General features: G+C 41.0%; 1 protein-coding gene across 5 annotated transcripts; it reads right to left on the bottom strand.

The window, feature by feature from the left end:
• Positions 1-295: 295 nt before the first annotated feature.
• On the bottom strand, positions 296-24,799 carry LOC136253150 (NACHT, LRR and PYD domains-containing protein 3-like). Of its 5 annotated transcripts, none has more exons than XM_066045776.1 (11): positions 24,678-24,799; positions 4,109-4,214; positions 3,719-4,062; positions 3,203-3,509; positions 1,699-3,156; positions 1,451-1,588; positions 1,001-1,374; positions 779-943; positions 680-732; positions 569-632; positions 296-520 (listed from the first exon to the last, which is right to left on the bottom strand). In XM_066045776.1, exons 2-8 carry the CDS (start codon positions 4,203-4,205, stop codon positions 911-913), a joined length of 2,751 nt encoding a protein of 916 aa, XP_065901848.1. In that variant the 5' UTR covers positions 4,206-4,214; positions 24,678-24,799; the 3' UTR covers positions 296-520; positions 569-632; positions 680-732; positions 779-910. The 5 variants fall into 5 exon arrangements, with proteins under 5 accessions (XP_065901848.1, XP_065901849.1, XP_065901850.1 ...); XM_066045777.1 differs by having other exon boundaries at positions 296-452; XM_066045778.1 differs by having other exon boundaries at positions 680-729.

The following is a 24,799-nucleotide window of genomic DNA, read 5'->3' as shown; positions in this document are numbered from 1 at the left end:
AATAATAATAATAACCTAATATCAGTCTTTCATGACTGCTGTATTAGAGTAAGTGACTTCTCCATTAGAGTATTGATTATATTTCCCAGTGTGCCAAGAAACAATAACATTGCATTGATATGAAATGGAGTATTAAGGTCTAATGTGTTCAGCTGTATTTAACTTTGGCACACGCATTGCACATTTAATTTAAAATCTTTAAACCATCCCATAATATTAGCTTTTGTTCAAAATTATGCCAGCATTGGCTCAAGCCTGCGTTCAGTTGCCATGTTAGGTTATCATCAATATCATAAAACAACACGCATTAAGCAAATAGTAAACATCAAAGAGTATCACGTGATAGTATATTTCTACAGGTAAATAAAACATGTTAAATAGTTTAGTTCACAAAGTCTTGATAGGTGTGGTAAGTCTATATGACACCGCACATCTACTGATCAGTCCTATTACTATGACAACAGTAATCACCATGACAACAATAATCCATATACTCCACTATTCACTAGGACATTCTGACCTGTTGTTATGGTAACACATTATTACATCACACAACACAACCTCCTACCTGTGGTCTCATCTTGTCTTACAAGTTGATCATCATCTTCACTATTAGTATTGTGTTGTAACTCCTGTTACCATGACAACAATATATCATTGTGTACATACAACCTCGTACCTCTTGTCTTGCTTCACTGCACATAACTCTCCTGTTCTGTGACCACTTGACTGCTACCATGACAACAACATTATAATAATACTATGTGACACTACTTACTTCTTGTCTCTTCCTCTGATGCAATATCACTTTCTCTTCATCATTGTTACAGTTATCAATATGCACTGTTTGACAGTCCTGTTGTCATCTGTTTCAATATGATTACCACCTTCATCATCTAAATGTGTGTGGTCAAATGTCATATTTGTTTATGTATGGTGACTCCTGTAACCATGACAACGATGATGTTAACATGACATTAAAATTATTATCCTCTCCTACCACTTGTCTCTGTTCCAGTATGATCATCATCTTCTTCACTTCATCATCATCCTTGTAGTCTCTATTAATATCCACTAGTTGACAGACTCCATTGTCCACAGCTGACTGTAGTATCAGACGAGCTCCCTCCACAGTGATGGGATTATCTGACACATATAATACCCTAACACTGTTGTTGACTAGTAATCCTGCTGCAAGTGATCTTGCTCCAGTAAGAGTAATGCCACACCCCCTAACATCCAGTTCACTAATCTGACTGTTACTGAGTGTTCCAGCAATGGCAGTGATGCCATCATCACCAATATTATTAAATGGCATCTCAAGGACTTGTAGTGAACACTTCCCCATAAACACTTCACTGATACAAATGGCACCTGTAGTGATCATAACAGTAATAATCAATTATGATAGGAAACCATATAAATTAACCACAACACTACAAGTCTACACCTTTCGCTGATAGTCCACACGCTTTTACCCTCAGCTCAGTCAGGATGTCATTGTACTGGAGTTCACTTGATATTAATGACATCCCATCATCACCGATATCATTACCACTAACATCTAACTCTCTTAATGAGGCACTACCTGTAATGATAACAGTAGACATCACAAACACATACAGCTCAGTGAGGTGTGGTCAATTCACTAACACACAATGGTCACTCAGTGTATCAACAGCTAATAGTGGGGCTTACTTGTCTTTACAATCTTCATTATATGTACCAGCCCATCAATAGTGAGATCATTTCCACTGAGGTCTAACACTTCCAGTAGTTGACCAGTAGTATTCTTGTTGGGGTAATGCTTTACTAACAATTCAGCTCCTTTGTCTCCAATATGATAATCCCATATGTTCAACTCATAAACTGGATAACATGATATCACATGGGAGATACACACAATATCATAAGGTAGTAGTGAACTGTAACTCCTCTTCAAACTGATGGGTGTAACTGGTTGAGGTGGACTAATCTGTTGACTCTCATACAAACACTTCACTGCTGTTACATCATCACCATCATATTCTGATAACTCTGAGAACACAAAATCGAACATTTCACTGGACACTAATCCTGTTACTCCACACAAAAATATGAAAACATTAGGATAGTCCCAATAGTGTTCACTCAGTAGACGTTGTTGTTCTTCTTGTGATAATGTTGAAATATAAACAGCACACAAAAACTCCTGGATGGTTAAGTGGGAAAAATTGTATGTGATAGTGTCTGTGGGTAACTGGTGAGTGTGTGTAGCTTTCAAAAGACCATACCCGTCCCACTCAGCTGTCACCTCTATACCACACTCCTTCAGGTCTGCCACAGTAAAGATGATCTTTGGATCCTTCCACTTCTTTGTGAAAAAAAATAGATCTTCTTTCCTATCAGAGTACCAATCAAAGACGCAACAATAAGCTAACCTACACAATAACAATAATGTCCTCACTGCTTCTTTGGGAACACCTGTTAACACTTTACACAATTTCTCCTCAACACTATTAGCTGCTACTGCTACAGTTGAACACACTTGCTTCCTCTCATTCTCCTTCCTAACTTGTCTCTCTAGTGTCATCACAATGAACAGTTGGTACAGTTGTGTAATGGTGGATGGAAGCTTCTTCTCAGTACACTCAAATATATCAACTATCATCACTAAATTCATAGGCACATATGACAAACTCTCTAAATGAGGATACTCCTTCAACTGCTGTGAAAACTCCTCAACACATTTCAAATCATTGGGAAATGACTTCTCCACAAACTCTCGGATTTCTTCCTTACCAAATCCTACCACTTCTATCCTCCTGCCTGCGTCCAGCTTCTCACAAGCATGTGGCCTTGATGTGATCATTATTGTGGCTTCCTCCAACAATGTACACTCTTTCACTACACGTACTAAAAATGGATCACTCTCTCGACGTTCACCTGCCATCTCATCCAATCCCTCCAGGATCACTAGACATCTGCTACCTGCTGACTTCTTCGCTTGCTCGTATGTCTCCTCTCCAATGTGCTCCTTCATCACTTCTTCAATTGACCTTTGCTGGACTGACCTTAATGGTATCAGGATCACAATATCAAAGACCTCAGCTAAAAACCCATCCCTCTTAGCCCACTTCACACAGATCTCATTGGCAAGGGTCGTCTTGCCTATACCTACACAACTCATATTACATCACTACTAATACTTTGTAATACTCACCTGGGCCTCCCATTATTAGTATCAGTCGAGGACAAGGTTTGTTCTGGTAGTAGAAGATGTCCCTCAGCTCACCAAGTTGCTCCTTCTTCAACAATATTTCATCAACTTGTCCTTTTAATGTTAGTCTTGTTATCTCTTCCAAGTTCTTGTCTGCTCTTGTCACCTTTTCTCCTTTCACCAGAGCCAGTCGAACATAATAGTGTGGCCAGTCAGTGGACAAGTATCTGAGGTACCTGGCCTGTAACCTGTTAACAACTGTTGGACTGTACTTCACAGTAGGACGTTTGTTAGTAGTTGAATGGACACCTGTAGAGTACAAACATATTCACACACACACACACACACACACACACACACACACACACACACACACACACACACACACACACACACACACACACACACACACACACACACACACACACGCTTGCACGCACACGAACAAACATGCATGCACACACACGAACAAACATGCATGCACGCACACTCTACTTCTATGCAAACTACAAAACCATCAGTCTCACTATTTGCTGATCGTTTCCTTAGTCTACATCTAATCATTTCTGCCAACTCCTTCACACCATCATACTCACTATTCTCCATCACTTTAATAAGATTATCAAAACTTCTACCAACACCAGTCATCACTGATGGCTCAATCATGTGATCCAAAAAATACTTTGCTTTGCTTGCTGGTGTGGGCTTTGAGTCCACAAGATGTTTAGCCTCACCAGAGAGAAGGTTGGCTGAGAACAATTCTGCAATAAACACAGCATCATCCATTGGCAGTGTTTTGACCAGTTTAGCATAGAAGTGTTGGAATACCTTACTAGTTGACATTTCTCCCTCTACTAGTTCACCTGTAATGATATTGGTGTGTAGTGTATAACAAGTCACTCCACTAACCTGATGGTGTCTGTTGTATTGGACTATTCTGGTTGCTGGAAGATTGAGCTGGTGGTAAAGTGACCCCATCAGATTTCTTACTAGATCTGTTCTCCATAATGGACACCTGTAGAGTAATATTTAAATTATTTAGTGAAGTCCTGTAAACAAACATGTAAAAGCAGACAACACACAAACAGACAGTACAACAGAGGTTTTCATGATTTTGTACGTTGTTCTTCATCTCAATAACAATCAAGATCAGATATCAGGAAAAATAAATGTGTGGTTAATTCATGGAACAACCTACAGGGGGTATAATGAATGGACCAACAGCAAATGATTTTAAGAACGATTTTGATAGATTAAATTCTCATAATTGTTATGTATTGTATTAATGTTAAGTAGTATATGGTAGTGTCTGTAAGATATGGTTTAACAGGCTATTAGTCTTAATGTACCTTTTAATAATCTATATAATAATTCTATAACTCTTTTCCGGCACTGTCCCGTCGTTCTTGGTCGGATTCCAATCGGATCGGTACCATTCAAATCTAAAATTTGAGGCGAACCTTTTGATCCGGGATTGGTGGCGATTCGTTAAACTGCGGGAAATATCCTTTAAACCACCGTAGCTACCTGAGGAAGACACGAACGTGTCCAAAACTTTCTGGAGACCTTTATCGTGTTACCAGTCTTCCCCATCCCAGCTTACACCAGACGTTTCTCTCCCCCTGTGGACGACAGAACGAGAAACAGAAAATCGAGGCAATCAAATTTTTAAACAAAAACTCCTCCCTGGTTTTTCCCCCGATTAGCTTCAAACTCGCTAGACCAACTACCCGTCCAAAACAATGTGTCATAAGGTGGTTTTCGTGTCTGTCATTACGTGCTAACCTTGGTTGCGAGATACTTATCACTGTCAATGGCCACTATAAGTTTACGATACGCGTGTACGGCGTTCCGGTATACACGCGTTGCCAATAGAAAATCAGATGACGTATTGGTCCAAAAGCTTACAATGAAATAGGATCAATCACTTTTTCATGATTTAACCAATCACATCAGCTAATTTGATCATGTGATCTGGTGTGTACGCTATCATCCGGCAACTAATAAAAAAATTTTTTTTAACACACCCACCAGTATAAAAGGAGAGTTTCGTAGTGGGTGTGGCAAGTCTACGAGCTATGATCGGGCTACTTGACACGCCAGTAATACACACTCTGCACCCTGCTGTGCTGTCCACTACAAGGATAGAGAAGTGTCAGCTACTGCGACATGAATATAAGCAGTTCAGGGACTACAGACAGACCTAAAACGGAGGATTACCAGCAGCACCACTGTAAGGGAGAAGGAAACAGTCGTAGTAGGTGTGGCAATTTAACTAGCTATGATCACTCCAATCAGGCTACCTAACAGACTACACAAGGAAGATTCGCCATTATGAGAGATGAAGAACGGAAGATTACGTTCAACTACTCTAATAAAACATACATCTATCTTACCAGGATACGAATCGTGGACAACATCATGAAGTGACTGTTGCAGTCTTCAATGTGTAGGGAGACATAAGATACGTTTTCACTCCTTGGTAACTCCACAGGGACAGCTGAAACTTCAAGAAGCTCCGTTGAACTACCCTAATAGAACACACACAACCTCTCTACCAACAGTCAATCTCTCTCTCAACCTCTCTAGAGTAACCACTCTTCATATGAAGGATTCATCTTGGTAATGCATCTTGATTCAGAAAGCAACAAAAGAACTCTTCTCTATCCAAATCCACATGGTTGTGTTGACCTTGCTCAGTACAGCTGATAAACTTGAATACCCATACTCAATACTGTACTGCATACACGCTTGGTCATGCGATAAGTAAAAATTACAATACCATGACTAGGATGTAGAAATAAAACTACAATTCAGTTACTCAAATTGACTACATCAATATACAAAATGAATGTGACAAATGCAAGTTGAATTAGAACATAGCTCATTGTGGTGATGCACCAACTATTGGTTAATTGATCCTCATCACACTCAAAGACTTTATGTTAGTTCATGCAACATCATCAAAATGAAGTTGAGTACATCCCTGCCATTCAAAACTAATCTTTTTCATGTATGTGCATGATTGTAATGGGACACATCTTGATACGCCACCTTCATGAGAACTGTGTTCTGCATGAGTACTGTACAGATGTGCAGAAATTCCAGTGCACAAGGCCACCAACATTACACACAATTGAGGAAATTATGTATGCACATCAGTAGCTATGTGTAATCACGTCTTTGTTGATATGTAATGATGTGAAGTAATGTTCAAATTTAAGTGTATTCACACAATAGGACATAACAATTGTCTTAGTATCACGCGCATTTTGCGCGGGTACCACTAGTAATAATAATAATCATTAAATAAATAAAAGCATGGCAGCTGCTTGTTGGCCTAGTATGATTTTCTACCATCACTTTGTACCAAGTTTTGCTGACACAGGTGGTCCCCTCAGGCAAAAGGTCAATCTCGAGTGTCCATTTGTAACAATGTACCAGATCAGGTCACTTACTTGTGGTTCCATTTGTACTCATCCAATAAAAAGATTCATGCATAGTTGCAAGGTGTTGAGGTTAACCGTGATCAAACCTTTTCCAGCTAGTGTAGCGTTTCATGAAAGATTAACTATGGCCATAAAGATCTTAGTTAATATAAGACGTGGTGTCTCCATTGTATGTTTCACAGTAGTGAAGTCCAGAGTTACAGCACCTTCACCTACGAATGCACACATCCCCAATATTGGTAACTAAGGCATACCAAGACAGGTGCTTGGTGATATCAAGATATCCACTTTGATATAATGTCAAATGATATTTTAAAATATAATTGTAAGTTTAAAGCAAACAAAAAATGAACTATAAGAGTGCAATTGATTTTTAAATAGCTATAATTACATGTTGTTTAATTTGGTATTGTTGATTTCTTAGTAGATGTACTCCAACATCTCCATTGTTTTGCTGGTACATATATTCTGCAGCAGAATGGGTGTTCTGACATGGCAGGAACAGCTAGCTAGATGTCTCTTGCCAGGTCTGAAAGAATGACGAATGACTCTTGTCCAACGTCTACCAATTTGACTTCCCGCTAATGTCTAGTAAACACACAATAGTTCATTTGTTCTGCTGAATAGTTAACTGACAACTAATCTTCCTCTTTCTCAGATCTTCCTCAAAACTATCTCAGAAACTTCCTTCTCAGCTGAAGACACTTCATCATCACTTGTTACACATGTGCTATCATCTGTATGACTGTTTCATCATCATTTACCTTTCTCATCAAACTAAGAGAAAACTTTTTTTGCTCTGTCAGTACTGAAAGGGTACTTTCTTGAATCGTGGTTCCAGCAACATGCTAACTAAATAAATCTCATCATGTTCATAGTCTGCCCATATTGTTTCAACGACCCTGAAACTACTTGTTGGTAGTCTTGAGGTGTGGGAGAACTTCTGTCCTGACTTTCTGGAACATTCTTGTCTACAACATTTTCTGCAATTTAATGTCATGCTGGATGATACATTTGTTCCACACTTGTATCTCTTCAGTATTTGCACAAGTTCCTCCAGCACTGACCATTCTGAAACTGAGAGACTTGCTTGTGGACCATTTCACATCACAATGATTGCTTCATCCAAGAGATGTTGAAACACATACCATTCCATTGTGTTAGACAGCCAGTGATGCACTGGCAGTTCCTTCAACTTTTCTGTTGCTTTGGTAGAATGGTGGAAATACCGTACAACGGGAATGATGCGCGGAAGAAAACATTCGTGAATTTCGCGAGTTTAGGTGCATTCATGAATGTTTTCTTGCAAAACTTTTCCTACAATTAAAAAAGTTTTTTTTCATGGATCAGTTGATGTAGCATTTATGTAACGAGTGCATAAGTGGGTAGCTACTCACCTTGCTACTCGCTAAACTGCTATATATGTGTGACACAGGACCATGGCATGTGATTCGAACAGAGATGTAAACTTCAGTGACAGTCAAAAATCAGTATTATTAAATGGGGCAAACATAATTGCAGCCCAGCGATTCACTGTGCCGGAATGGCGTGTTTTAGCTTCAGTTTTAGTGCCGCCCCCAAGGCTATAGGCGTGCCTATCGTCCGCGCTTATTATTGTGAATGCCTACTTCTCCAGCGAAACAGCCGATCATGCATGGCTACCAGTATGCGTAGCACGCAACATGTCAGAGTCAGCCATATAGTCAAGCGTTCCCTAGCTATCCATAGAAAAAAGATTAATTCGTTGTGGGCGTGCGCCCAATTATTAATTACTATTACGAACGTTTTCTGGTGAATGAGGAAATAGTCCATCATTCACGAATGCATTCTTCCGCGAATCATTCCCGTTATACGGTACGTTACAACAGGAGGGGCTCCTGGTTACAATGACCTAGGCAGACAGTATCATGTCCAATTGCTATTTGAAGTCTATATATATGGCCAAGCAGTGTCTGCATTCCCCAAGGCATCAAGCTAAATCCATAATAAGTTTAAAGTGATCAGCTATATATTACTGCAGAAACTGTCCACTGATCATGGTGAAATTCAGTTAGTACAACATAGCATTATTACTAAATTATCATCTTTGAAGTTCAACATGATAATCAACATTTCAATAAAAACAGTTAACGAAGCTTAGAACAATAAAGACTATTGTTATTTTGATCAAAATGTTAATAATCATTGTCAATGTTCAACATAAGTAAAATTACTGAATACGGATACTTTTATGTAATACCGCATTGCTCATTTTATTAGGCTGAAAGCTTGTAGGAGTTGCATGTACACACACAACTGTAAAATGATACAGTGCTTCAAATATCACTTTTCTGGAATCCAGTAAAATGACATAGCACAGTTCCCAATGACCTGACCAAGGTCATTGGGTACCTCTCTTTGTACAGAAACTAGTAGGGCCATAGACAAAGATGGAGGAACAACAGATTAGAAGTGGCAAGTGATAATTGAGGCAATAAAGGTAAGAGAATTAGTCAATTCAAATAATCTTATGTTACCATAGAATTAACAAACCTCGGAAACTTGCTTATACTGTATATGATAGGATCAGTGTAGGCATCGTCTGGCCTGCACACATCAGAAAAGGACCTGTTGCTGCTTTAAAAGATGATTTGCGGTTTTACTTTAATTTTAACGGGTAACTCTGCATCAAAGATGCAATAATGAACTTGCATAATTCAGTACTTTGAAGTCTGCCAGCAGGGTTGCCGAGAGAATTGGGCCCAGGCAGACTTAGAATGTGGGGCCATTATAACTAATAAAGCTTGGTAACACCTTCAAACATGCCAACCTAGAGGGTCTGGGGGCATGCCCCCAACCTCTCCAACTGCTGGGTTCTCCCACATTGTTCTGTATTCACAGTATCCACTGACTTCACAACAATACCTGCATGTATGTGCATCTTCTATATTACTGCTAAGATTGGAACACCATACACACCGACAACAAGAAGATAGCTATGCAGATGCCATCAACTGCTAAAGTTTTATCCAACAATTTTCTTGTAGTGCAAGCTTTGCCAAAGTTTCTGTACGATAATGCATATATACGCCTGTACAGATTATTCTACTGGATAATACATACCCATCCATGTCTGAACCTTTTACAAACATCACTGTACACTTCAACCATAAGATCATGACACACACAAAATGTGCAGTGAATAATGGTGCATTTTCAAGAACATTTATGTAGTTAAACTAGCAAACCACATCACCATGTATGTAGCTCATAGTGTACTGTAGATGTGTATTGTAATGTCTACATTTATATCATTCTTGACACTACATTTTATTGAGCTTCATACAAACTGGAGTTACATAGCCACTACACCTAATGCTGTGGCAGCTCTATGCTTTCCCCAAATGTTGAAGATGGCTTCTCCAGAAAGCCACAAAACAAAACAGAACCATTTTTCATCTGATGATCCCAGCATCTTATCCTTAAGCTATTTTCTAGCAGCACAACTTGTGAGATGTGTATCACTGATCTAGGCTAGCTTGAAGCTCCACAGTAGTAATGGAGAACACTGACAGTATCTATGGTACAAGCCAGAACAGTGTGAGAGAATATGCCACAATGCAATGTTGTCTTGTAAGAGTGCAAGCAATTAAAAAATTTACTAATTAAAGGGTGTGGCACCCGCTTATTCATTCCATTTGCTTGGGATGGATACTCACAAGTGAAATGGGTGCCACACCAGCAAGTTTTTTAATTGTTCACACTCTCACAAGATAATGTTGTATTTGAGTGGTACCGTATCTTTTAAAATGTATAGTAGTAGCTAATTTCAGTGTTGATGACTTATCTAGTCTATACACCTAATCTATGACAGCTTTGAATAGTCCATCAATTCACAGGCTTTCAATGCAGTAAAATAATCTTGACTGGAGTGTTTTGATCATCTTAGTGGAAGGATCCAACCAACACAATGCTGCAAAGAAGCTGTAAAACCCAATCTGTATATTAAGATGATGACCTCTATTGGCATTGGTCGTTCCTGTTTTCCATCCTGTTGTCCTAAAATTCTACCCCCTCAATAGCACCTTATGACCACAAACACATGTCAACATTATTGTTTCACTACTCAGAATCCCCTTGACAAATTACACCCAGACTACCAGCTGTGTGTAGGGCAGGCTACTACTGGCTATTTACTAGTACCACTGTTTGATATGGTATGGATACACAACAGCTAAAATAGCTAGAGGTTGTGATATTTTGGTTGTAATAATGTACTCCAGCTGTTACTTAAGAATCTCCTATAAAGTTAATAATTCCATGAAAAATGAAATGTTTTATTACTTTGCCCTGGGAAGTTGAAATTGGTTAAAGCTAGCATCTCCATATCACCTTCACTCACAGCCAGCACGTGGCTTCACCTAATGCTACATTACCAACTACACACCAGTGTACTATTTTTTCCATATTGCATTTGTGGTGGTACTTATTGTCTGCTACATGGGCCAGCACACCTTGAGATGAGCAAGAACAAGTGAGTTATGAGGTTAGGCTTTAATACATCATATAGGAGTAATTGAGTTTGCACCAATTATGTTTCTAGCATGAAAACATGCTTACTGCTTTGACAGCAGCGTATCATACATAACTGACAGAGTCTGCTCACTATTCAGTCACCAACTACTCAGTGTGTTGGCCTGCAGGTTAGTCACAAAAGTCACAAATGGACAGACTGTTTTCAACCCTACTAGGTATTGGTATTTCAGTGCTCTCATTTCGTATTTTACACAATATGTTCTCTTCTGCTTACGCTTCAAGACTGTAAACACCTCTGCCAGCTGTTAAGGCATGGTCAAACCACCTTTCTCTTGTTTGAGTGACATAAAAAAGGAAAAAAAAGAAGCTGTCTGGTCCCCAAGATTTAATTTTGATCGATGAAAATGTATCTTGATTGCTTGACAATTTATCACAAATTTTCGTAAATTCTTTTCTGTTTTTGAGCTAGCCTGATCTGGTCTCATGCCAAGTTGGACTCACGCTATTGTATAAACACCGTCTGGTGACAATGCTCAAGTTTCTTGGGCCCGGAAGTGCAATCCAGCCAAAATATTGGCTGGGAAATCAGAATCAACAATCGAAAAAGCAGACGATTTAAAGTTGTTTGTTAGAAGTTATTCACCTAGGTTGTTCAAGACGTTTGTAATCAAGCTGTGTTTTCTGATCTCATCTCATAAGACCGAAGAATTGTGACTTGACAGAAATGAAATGCTACTCTTTACTAATACGATAAATGAAGAGATCGTATAGTCTTGCATAGCCAGACCCTTTTCTTTATTCTGTGTGGGGGTGGGGAAAAAGGGTCTGGTGAACAAAGTATAGCATCGTTGTTGGCCTATCCCGAGATTGTGGGGATTCTACTGTGCAGCTTACGGATTGCTTGTTGGTACAAATGAAGTGTTTTGCTAATCGTTGTGTCATTTGCATTCTGTTGATATTGCAGTGTGATCTGCTGATCTTTGCATCATTTGTGTTCTATTACCATAGCTACTGCTTTAATATCTATGGCAACAGAATGTAAATGACGCCATGATTAGCAAAATACGTCATACGCACCAACAAACAATCCGTAAGCTGTGTAGTAGATTCCCCACAATCTCAGGATAGGCCAATGACGATGTTCACCAGACCATTTTCTTTCCCTACCCCCACACAAAAGAAAGAAAAGGACCTGAGACTAAAGATTGCAAACACCATATTCTAGGTTCTACGTTCTTCCTAGCAATTTTTGATGGTTTTTCATTGTTTTTAAAACTTGATTGCCCAGCCAATATTTTGGCTGAATCGCACTTCTGGGCCTAAGAAACTCGAGCATTGTCACCAGACGGTGTTTACGTAATAGCGCGAGCCCGGCTGGGTACGAGACTACTTGATCGCCACTGTGAGGACTTCTTCATTATGTGCAATTTCACCCTTGATCTCACCTAGTCTCACGTGGCCAGACCGCTTTTTCTCCATGGCACTCATCGATTGGAAATTATAAGCGCCTGCTTGAAAAAGGGTCTGGTCCAGTTCACATAGACAAGTTGTTCTTAGCACCTTCATCAACACCTCGCGTCTCAATAATGGCCTTGTGAAGTATATAGACATAAGCAGGCTTCTCATATTGTTAGCGGGCTTCGAACAAAGGTGGCTAAGATGCATGCCGCATCAACACCAAACACCACCTTGCTGGCTCTCTGAACGACTGCAGAGGAGGTTGGATGCGTTCACGTAAACTGTACCCTTAATTGCATTCTTTGTTTTGGTATTTCAAGTGATCCTCAATAGTCACTGAAAAAAACGGTGGGGATCGCTGGGGATCATTAGATATTCAGATCGTCCTTCATGTAAGCTTCAAGGCAATGTACTTTGTTTTGTAATCAGCGCTTGGTGAAATTAATAAGTTAACAGTTTGGTGTACACTATTTCACCAGTCTTCACACGTACATATTCTATTAATGAAACATGAGATGATTCATTGAGATATTCTGAGATCACGATGTATTAGCTTCCTCAACAAAACAATTTTGTGTAATTTGTACTTCACTGCGTCCAACCTCCTCTGGCCTGGATCAGACCGTTTTTCGAGTAGGCGCTTATAATTTCCAATCAATAAGCGCCGTGGGAGAAAAAGCGGTCTGGCCACATGACACTATGATCTCGCCCTTGATCACTTGATTTGATTTTGATCCATGGCCTGGTACTTGACGAATTTGGTTTTCACCACAAAAACAGACACAAAAACCACAGACATATAATTAACAAACAATTTGTACATGTAACATTAGTCTTACGTGGCCAGACCCACTCTTCGTGCGGCGCTTATCGATTGATAATTATAAGCGCCTAACTGTAAGAGGGTCCGGTATAGTTCGAATAGTAAAGTTGTTCTGGAACCCTGAGCTTTTTCAGGGTGATAATGAAACACCTGGTTAACTTTCATCACACCACGTCATATTGGGGATGGTGGCTTAAATTACTGTCAACAGAGAAAGGAATTTGCTAACAACCCGCAAAATGACATGTTGTGATGAAAGTTAACCAGGTGTTTCATTATCACCCTGAAAAAGCTCAGGGCGTCAGAACAACTTTGCTATTCGAACTATACCAGACCCTCTCCCAGCTAGGCGCTTATAATTATCAATCAATAAGCGCAAAGAGTAGGTCTGGCTACACAAGACTAATGTAACATGATATTATTCCAATGATGGAAACCTTTTCACTTTAGTCCGGACTCATATAAAGGTCTCTGGTGCTATCATCGTCAACAGATTACAAAGGACATGAGTAAAAATGAAAGAGATTTCCGAAAGAATCCATGGGACACTGATGGGAGTATGCTCACAAGAAATCCAGCCTACAGATAACAGTGATCCCACCTTTGATTGTGTGACAGCTTCTTCTTACTTTACTAATATGTGCTCAGATGGTACAGTAACATATGGGGATTGCTTACCATCATGGGTCAGTGACAGATTATTTAATGTTGAAAGTATTACTCCCTCATTACTCTGTGATGTTGTTCCATGAAATCTGCCCCAGGTATGGATGGAATTACGTATCATCACTTGGCTCATTTACCATCTAGTCATCATTTCATGGCCACACTTTTAAATAAGATATTAGATAAAGGTACAGTTCCCTCTTGCTTGGGCCTAACTCAAATCAAACTGATCTATAACAAGTGACCCCTCAAACTTTTGTCGAATTGCTCTCACCTCACTCTTTCTGCAATTCTGCAAGATGCTACAACTTACAAGAAGCCATTAATGATGACTTTCCTTGACCTTAAAAATGCCTTTGGGTCAAGTTTCTCACAGCCTGATTTTCAACATGCTACAGGTTGTCAAGGTTCCCCACTTTTTTTTTTGCTTGTTATGTGGAATGTTTTTATTCATCGCTGTCAGTCATTATTTCAACTAAGACTTGGGAAACAGCTCCCATACCTTTTCGATGAGGAGCTATCCAAGGTGATAACTTATCCCCTGTTATATTCTTGTTGGCCTTCAACCCTCTATTGAAGTTAGCAGAATCCTTGAACAATCCTCATGGTTACCAAATTTAGTTACCAATTGAGGGGACTGATGATCTTCCCCCTGTTGACTCTTTTGTGAAATGGTCTGGATCTAGTGATGAACCAGCTGGTTGGTATAGAGCTCAAATCGACCAGTAATTTTTGCAGGGAACCTGTAAGGTCGTATATGATGATGAAGGTGAGAATATTGTTTATGAAGTAGTCGACCTCGGGGATGTTGAATGGAAGTCCTGTTTAAAAGGAGCACGGAAATTTGTGCCACATCATGATAATCCAACTGTATGCAAGACCAATCGCAAGCAATCCCCCAAGTTTGCAAAATCTCGGGAACATTTATTGAAATGGTATGCCGATGATGTAACTTTAATCTCAACTGATTTTGATTCCCACACCTCAGTGTTACAAACACTTGATAAAAAAGCTACTGATCTGGACCTATCCTTCAAGCCAACTAAATGTGTTTCTTATCTGTTTGATGGTACTAAGATAATTTCTCAGGGCATTTCTTTATCCAATGGTGCTACCAGAGTCATTGTAGAAGGTGAGACCAAATTTTTGGGTAAGCTTATTGATGTGTCATTAAGTGCTACAGGTACATGGATGAAAACTTGCCTTACTAGTTTACTGTCCGCTACTGACTCTCTCTCCAGATTCATGGAGAATATAAACTTTGGATATACAGAAATTACATCATCTCCTTGCTACATTTTAACCTCTGTGTAGATATAGTTCCCAACTCCACAATTACACAACTTGCCACTCGATATCTTAAGAAATGGTTAAATCTGGCATCAGAGTTGGGGATAACTAGTTACTTTTGTAACTAAGTTACGTAACGGATTACTTTTAAAGTAACTAGTAATATAACTAGTTACTTGCTTTATAACTAGTAACTTATAACTAGGAGTAATTGTCTGAAAAGTAACTAAGTTACAATAGTTACATTGTAACTATAACTAATTATGCTTTAAAAGCAAGAGCACTTCAATTTTTGTGCCATATATGCTACAGCCACATTAAGTAGACAGATTCTGTATACTGTTCTCTATGATTCAGCCTGAGTAACAGACGTAGCAATAATTAAAACCAACCTGAAAGAGCAACAGAATTGTTATTTTAAAGTGCATATATGTATTGCATCCCTTAATGATACGTTTCTGAGCAAAATTCATATGTTACAAAAGCTAAAAACAAGTCATAATTTATACTACGAAAGTAACTAGTAACTAGAGTACTTAGTTACCTTTTGAAAAGTAACTGTAACTAAGTTACATGGGATAAAAGTAACGTGTAACTAGTAACTAGTTATTTTTCTTAAGTAACTACCCCAACTCAGTCTGGCACATAGCGCAACATGAGTTCTACTATATTATCCCGGTATTTGCTGTCCCAGCATTTCACATATTTCCAGAGAAGCCAAGTTAAGTTTACTATCTTGTGTTAGTGCTTCTGCTGATTGTCGACTTCAAGAGCTAGGACTACAGTTACAGCTAGGACTACAGTTACAGCTAGGACTACAGTCACAGCTAGGACTACAGTTACAGCTAGGATTACAGTCACAGCTAGGACTACAGTCACAGCTAGGACTACAGTCACAGCTAGGATTACAGTTACAGCTAGGACTACAGTCACAGCTAGGACTACAGTCACAGCTAGGACTACAGTTACAGCTAGGACTACAGTCACAGCTAGGACTACAGTCACAGCTAGGACTACAGTCACAGCTAGGACTACAGTCACAGCTAGGACTACAGTTACAGCTAGGACTACAGTCACAGCTAGGACTACAGTCACAGCTAGGACTACAGTCACAGCTAGGACTACAGTCACAGCTAGGATTACAGTTACAGCTAGGACTACAGTCACAGCTAGGACTACAGTCACAGTTAGGACTACAGTCACAGCTAGGATTACAGTTACAGCTAGGACTACAGTTACAGCTAGGACTACAGTTACAGCTAGGACTACAGTCACAGCTAGGACTACAGTCACAGCTAGGATTACAGTTACAGTTAGGACTACAGTCACAGCTAGGATTACAGTTACAGCTAGGACTACAGTCACAGCTAGGACTACAGTCACAGCTAGGATTACAGTTACAGCTAGGACTACAGTCACAGCTAGGACTACAGTCACAGCTAGGACTACAGTTACAGCTAGGACTACAGTCACAGCTAGGACTACAGTCACAGCTAGGACTACAGTCACAGCTAGGACTACAGTCACAGCTAGGACTACAGTCACAGCTAGGACTACAGTTACAGCTAGGACTACAGTCACAGCTAGGACTACAGTCACAGCTAGGACTACAGTCACAGCTAGGATTACAGTTACAGCTAGGACTACAGTCACAGCTAGGACTACAGTCACAGCTAGGACTACAGTCACAGCTAGGACTACAGTCACAGCTAGGACTACAGTCACAGCTAGGACTACAGTTACAGTTAGGACTACAGTCACAGCTAGGACTACAGTTACAGCTAGGACTACAGTTACAGCTAGGACTACAGTCACAGCTAGGACTACAGTCACAGCTAGGACTACAGTCACAGCTAGGACTACAGTTACAGCTAGGAGTACAGTCACAGCTAGGACTACAGTTACAGCTAGGACTACAGTCACAGCTAGGACTACAGTCACAGTTAGGACTACAGTCACAGCTAGGACTACAGTCACAGCTAGGACTACAGTCACAGCTAGGACTACAGTCACAGCTAGGACTACAGTCACAGCTAGGACTACAGTCACAGCTAGGACTACAGTTACAGCTAGGACTACAGTCACAGCTAGGACTACAGTCACAGCTAGGACTACAGTCACAGCTAGGACTACAGTCACAGCTAGGATTACAGTTACAGCTAGGACTACAGTCACAGCTAGGACTACAGTCACAGCTAGGACTACAGTCACAGCTAGGACTACAGTCACAGCTAGGACTACAGTCACAGCTAGGACTACAGTTACAGTTAGGACTACAGTCACAGCTAGGACTACAGTTACAGCTAGGACTACAGTTACAGCTAGGACTACAGTCACAGCTAGGACTACAGTCACAGCTAGGACTACAGTCACAGCTAGGACTACAGTCACAGCTAGGACTACAGTTACAGCTAGGAGTACAGTCACAGCTAGGACTACAGTCACAGCTAGGACTACAGTCACAGCTAGGACTACAGTCACAGTTAGGACTACAGTCACAGCTAGGATTACAGTTACAGCTAGGACTACAGTTACAGCTAGGACTACAGTTACAGCTAGGACTACAGTCACAGTTAGGACTACAGTCACAGCTAGGATTACAGTTACAGCTAGGACTACAGTCACAGCTAGGACTACAGTCACAGTTAGGACTACAGTCACAGCTAGGATTACAGTTACAGCTAGGACTACAGTCACAGCTAGGACTACAGTTACAGCTAGGACTACAGTCACAGCTAGGACTACAGTCACAGCTAGGACTACAGTCACAGCTAGGATTACAGTCACAGCTAGGACTACAGTTACAGCTAGGACTACAGTCACAGCTAGGACTACAGTCACAGCTAGGATTACAGTTACAGCTAGGACTACAGTTACAGCTAGGACTACAGTCACAGGTAGGACTACAGTCACAGCTAGGATTACAGTTACAGCTAGGATTACAGTTACAGTTAGGACTACAGTTACAGCTAGGACTACAGTCACAGCTAGGACTACAGTCACAGCTAGGACTACAGTCACAGCTAGGACTACAGTCACAGCTAGGACTACAGTCACAGCTAGGATTACAGTTACAGTTAGGACTACAGTCACAGCTAGGACTACAGTCACAGCTAGGACTACAGTCACAGCTAGGACTACAGTCACAGCTAGGACTACAGTCACAGCTAGGACTACAGTCACAGCTAGGATTACAGTTACAGTTAGGATTACAGTCACAGCTAGGACTACAGTCACAGCTAGGATTACAGTCACAGCTAGGACTACAGTCACAGCTAGGATTACAGTTACAGTTAGGACTACAGTCACAGCTAGGATTACAGTCACAGCTAGGACTACAGTCACAGCTAGGATTACAGTTACAGCTAGGATTACAGTTACAGCTAGGACTACAGTTACAGCTAGGATTACAGTTACAGTTAGGACTACAGTTACAGCTAGGACTACAGTCACAGCTAGGACTACAGTCACAGCTAGGACTACAGTCACAGCTAGGACTACAGTTACAGCTAGGACTACAGTCACAGCTAGGACTACAGTCACAGTTAGGACTACAGTCACAGCTAGGACTACAGTCACAGCTAGGACTACAGTCACAGCTAGGACTACAGTCACAGCTAGGACTACAGTCACAGCTAGGACTACAGTCACAGCTAGGACTACAGTTACAGCTAGGACTACAGTCACAGCTAGGACTACAGTCACAGCTAGGACTACAGTCACAGCTAGGACTACAGTCACAGCTAGGATTACAGTTACAGCTAGGACTACAGTCACAGCTAGGACTACAGTCACAGCTAGGACTACAGTCACAGCTAGGACTACAGTCACAGCTAGGACTACAGTCACAGCTAGGACTACAGTCACAGCTAGGACTACAGTCACAGCTAGGACTACAGTTACAGTTAGGACTACAGTCACAGCTAGGACTACAGTTACAGCTAGGACTACAGTTACAGCTAGGACTACAGTCACAGCTAGGACTACAGTCACAGCTAGGACTACAGTCACAGCTAGGACTACAGTTACAGCTAGGAGTACAGTCACAGCTAGGACTACAGTCACAGCTAGGACTACAGTCACAGCTAGGACTACAGTCACAGTTAGGACTACAGTCACAGCTAGGATTACAGTTACAGCTAGGACTACAGTTACAGCTAGGACTACAGTTACAGCTAGGACTACAGTCACAGTTAGGACTACAGTCACAGCTAGGATTACAGTTACAGCTAGGACTACAGTCACAGCTAGGACTACAGTCACAGTTAGGACTACAGTCACAGCTAGGATTACAGTTACAGCTAGGACTACAGTCACAGCTAGGACTACAGTTACAGCTAGGACTACAGTCACAGCTAGGACTACAGTCACAGCTAGGACTACAGTCACAGCTAGGATTACAGTCACAGCTAGGACTACAGTTACAGCTAGGACTACAGTCACAGCTAGGACTACAGTCACAGCTAGGATTACAGTTACAGCTAGGACTACAGTTACAGCTAGGACTACAGTCACAGGTAGGACTACAGTCACAGCTAGGACTACAGTCACAGCTAGGATTACAGTTACAGCTAGGATTACAGTTACAGTTAGGACTACAGTTACAGCTAGGACTACAGTCACAGCTAGGACTACAGTCACAGCTAGGACTACAGTCACAGCTAGGACTACAGTCACAGCTAGGACTACAGTCACAGCTAGGATTACAGTTACAGTTAGGACTACAGTCACAGCTAGGACTACAGTCACAGCTAGGACTACAGTCACAGCTAGGACTACAGTCACAGCTAGGACTACAGTCACAGCTAGGACTACAGTCACAGCTAGGATTACAGTTACAGTTAGGATTACAGTCACAGTTAGGACTACAGTCACAGCTAGGACTACAGTCACAGCTAGGACTACAGTCACAGCTAGGACTACAGTCACAGTTAGGACTACAGTCACAGCTAGGACTACAGTCACAGCTAGGACTACAGTCACAGCTAGGACTACAGTCACAGCTAGGACTACAGTCACAGCTAGGACTACAGTCACAGCTAGGACTACAGTCACAGCTAGGACTACAGTCACAGCTAGGACTACAGTCACAGCTAGGACTACAGTCACAGCTAGGACTACAGTTACAGTTAGGACTACAGTCACAGCTAGGACTACAGTTACAGCTAGGACTACAGTTACAGCTAGGACTACAGTCACAGCTAGGACTACAGTCACAGCTAGGACTACAGTTACAGCTAGGAGTACAGTCACAGCTAGGACTACAGTTACAGTTAGGACTACAGTCACAGCTAGGACTACAGTTACAGCTAGGACTACAGTTACAGCTAGGACTACAGTGACAGCTAGGACTACAGTCACAGCTAGGACTACAGTCACAGCTAGGATTACAGTCACAGCTAGGACTACAGTCACAGCTAGGATTACAGTTACAGTTAGGACTACAGTCACAGCTAGGATTACAGTCACAGCTAGGACTACAGTCACAGCTAGGATTACAGTTACAGCTAGGATTACAGTTACAGCTAGGACTACAGTTACAGCTAGGATTACAGTTACAGTTAGGACTACAGTTACAGCTAGGACTGCAGTCACAGCTAGGACTACAGTCACAGCTAGGACTACAGTCACAGCTAGGACTACAGTTACAGCTAGGATTACAGTTACAGTTAGGACTACAGTCACAGCTAGGACTACAGTCACAGCTAGGACTACAGTTACAGTTAGGACTACAGTTACAGCTAGGACTACAGTTACAGCTAGGACTACAGTTACAGTTAGGACTACAGTTACAGCTAGAACTACAGTTACAGCTAGGACTACAGTTACAGCTAGGACTACAGTTACAGCTAGGACTACAGTTACAGCTAGGACTACAGTTACAGCTAGGACTACAGTTACAGTTAGGACTGCAGTTACAGCTAGGACTACAGTCGCAGCTAGGACTACAGTCACAGCTAGGACTACAGTCACAGCTAGGACTACAGTCACAGCTAGGACTACAGTCACAGCTAGGACTACAGTCACAGCTAGGACTACAGTTACAGTTAGGACTACAGTTACAGCTAGGACTACAGTTACAGCTAGGACTACAGTTACAGTTAGGACTACAGTTACAGCTAGAACTACAGTCACAGCTAGGACTACAGTTACAGCTAGGACTACAGTTACAGCTAGGACTACAGTTACAGCTAGGACTACAGTTACAGCTAGGAAGTATTCCTTTGCAGATACATTACTCCCTATTAATAACTGCTCGTAAACAAATTTCTTCCCTCCTAACTGCTCATTCATTGTACATCAAAGCAAAGAAGTTATTGTCTAACAATGTTAAATCTAACTGTGAAGCTCATTTAAAGACACTAACAGTCCAATCTCAGTTCAGTGACTCTGTTAAATTAGAGAATTCGTGTAAGACCTGGAACAGACTGATGGCAGGATTCCACTCTGTACAGCTCTCATTTCTCCTGCAAGCTGCTTATGACACATTACCAACTGAAGTTAACTTAAGACGACGATGGACTCAGTCTGATGTGTGATAATACTACTACTACTTTGTGTGACTCTTCCAGGCCTACTATTGCCCACAAATTAGGTGGTTGCCCTGTGGCAATTAACTCAGCAGCGCTATACATACCAACATTACCAGGTTCTTCATCTTCTTGCATCTAGACTTTTGGACATGTTTGTCAGTTATTCATGTATCCATGTGTATGCTGTTCTACCAGGATTGCGGGCTAGTGAAGGTCCTAAAGCAACTATACCATCAAACCTATTGATCACTTCTTACAGACCAGATATTGTTGTTTACAATTCTGAAACATCTTCTGTAGCTTTACTGGAACAGACTTGTCCCTTGGACTCTGAACATCACATTGAAGCAGCTAGATCTAGGAAGCAAAATAAGACAGAGTACTTACAGCTACTTGTAGAATTTGATCGCTTGAGGCTTGATAACTATTATGAAACAGTTGAAATTAGTGTGCTAGGACACTATCAGCCCAGCTGTATTGTGCATTTCAAGAGTTCTGTTAACTTATAGCGGAATAAGAGAAAATCACATTCTAAACCTTTTGTTATTGTTTATAGCCTCTATAACGTTTTATATATATTTCTCACCTTGTAGCAACTCTGGAGAGAACGCAATTGCAATGGCACCGATCCCCGAGGCAATCTTTAATATACTGTAGGATATGCACAGGGCTATTCACTCCATGCAGAACAATCTAACTAAGCTAAACTACTATCAAATACACTTCACTACACAATCGCTAGAAAACTAGAAGTTCTTTGTGCTATACTTGCTCATACCAGCTGTCACACACGAGTAACTGCTCGAATTTATTAAGAGTTATATATAAAATGTTGGAATTCCGGTGTTGGGAACTGAAAACAGTATTTATCCTCCGAATTTATTTGAAACAAGTTCGGTGATTGTAACAGAGATATAAGAAAGGTCAGATCATTCCATTAACAGGCTACGATTACACATTACGACGACACCCTAATACCTACCTAGGTTTTCCCCCCGTACTGGGTAAGGGACTGCTCGTTACCGCATGCCCACGACCTCCACAACGGCTCACGTGACCTCAATAGGCTTGGGTGAGACACATGGGCGTCAGTGCCCACTGTACCCAACACCAGTCACAGTGTATTGCCTAAGCACAATATACCAGAATTCAGACATACCCCTGAGAGAAGAGAGGTGGGAGAAAACTAGTTCGCACTTCTGCCTTGTGTATGCTTATTGTTCCATGCACGTGATGCCGGATAGCCTGCCACTATTTCCGTCCTCTATCTCCATGACACTTTAACGAACCGGGCTACGATCAGCCAGTTAACCTGGGTTAAACTGTGTCTAACCCTCAGTACATGTAGAGTAGCTAGCTGGGGGGGTGGATCGCTTTGTCCTAGCTGAATTCAGCCAATTAGTTAGCTAGCTACTTGTATGTGACAGCTGGTATGATAAAGTATAGCAGAAAGAACTTCAAAGTTTTCTAGAGATTGTGTAGTAGTTTAGATTGTTCTGAAGTGAATTAGTTTCGTGTGTATTCTATTTAAAGATCACCCTCGATATAGTGCCATCGTGATTGTGTTGCCATCATGATTGTGTTCTCTCCAGAGTTGCTACGAGGTGAGGAATGTATATTAAAATGCTATAGAGAGCGATAAACAATAACATAATGTTTAGAATGTGACTTTCGCTTTCTGTTGTTCCATATTCTGTGGAGTACAGCCTTCCCATTCTTCGGTTGGCACTTTACGCTTTTGTTGCAAACATTCCGCAAACCTCTGTAATGTAACAAATTGTATGTAGTGGTTTAAGGTTTTTTTTTGTTTCAAGGGGTAGTCACCTCTATACCACCAATTGATACACTTGCAACCGGGATCAAGATTTAATCAAGTGATCAAGGGGTATTTTTGCAGTGAATCGAGCGATCAAGGCATCCGCAAAGGTGGTGATCAAGTACCTTTGGGCAACACGAGAATTTACTGAGCTTTTACGGTTGAAGATCAAGAATCAAGGCTCTTGGAAAGATGAAATCAAGTGATTAAGGCAATATTTTGGCAATCAAACTTCTTGATCCCAGTTGCGAGTGCATCAATTGGTGGTATGGAAGTGACTACCCCTCGTTGTGTTTGTTTGTTTAACCCACACAGATCTCTTTAAAGAATCTAGTTGTGGTCGCATGAGACCAAGGTCTCATAAATATTGTAATGTATTACATGCTTCCTCATTTAATAATGATGGTTCTCTCTTTTTTATGCAAGTTGCAAAAATAACCCTCTGTCGGACACTGCTCCGGATAAGAACAAGTGTATAGTGATAAAACCAACTTGGATGAAACACTTCAGAATTATGTGTTACAGAGACCTCAACCTGTAAAGTGCACTTGGAGTGAGACTTGAGGTTAAAATGAATGAGATTTGCTTACTTATGCGTGAGGTCTCGTCTTAGTAGACTAGAGATGATAAAAATTGCAAAATTCGCAACTTTCTTTGGCTATTTTCAGTTATACCTCTCCATATTTAGCCATTAGAGCACTGTTTAGTGCTTTTCCAAGAAGTTTGAAATGAAATTACCTTACATAAGAGCTTAATTTTCCAGGAATTGCAATGCGTGAGACGGAAAACCATGCGCGAGACAACAATCTGATGTGTGTGTCTCACGCATACTGCGTGAGAGTTGAGGTGTCTGCATCATGATGGTACTGTAATACATCAGTTACATATACATGCTATCATATTCGCGTAAACAACAAAGTCCACTAACCTTCCGTCAGTTTTCGCACCAGTTGTGGGCTTCTGGCTCGTTCTGGCCCTTGTTTAGTCTCGTGCCCAGACCCCAGCCCTTGTTGGGTCGAGGTTGCGGTCGTGGGCAGGCGCTAATAATCT

Source organism: Dysidea avara, chromosome 4, assembly GCF_963678975.1.
Source record: "Dysidea avara chromosome 4, odDysAvar1.4, whole genome shotgun sequence".
NCBI lineage: Eukaryota > Metazoa > Porifera > Demospongiae > Dictyoceratida > Dysideidae > Dysidea > Dysidea avara.
This window is presented reverse-complemented; position numbering and strand designations above follow the sequence as displayed.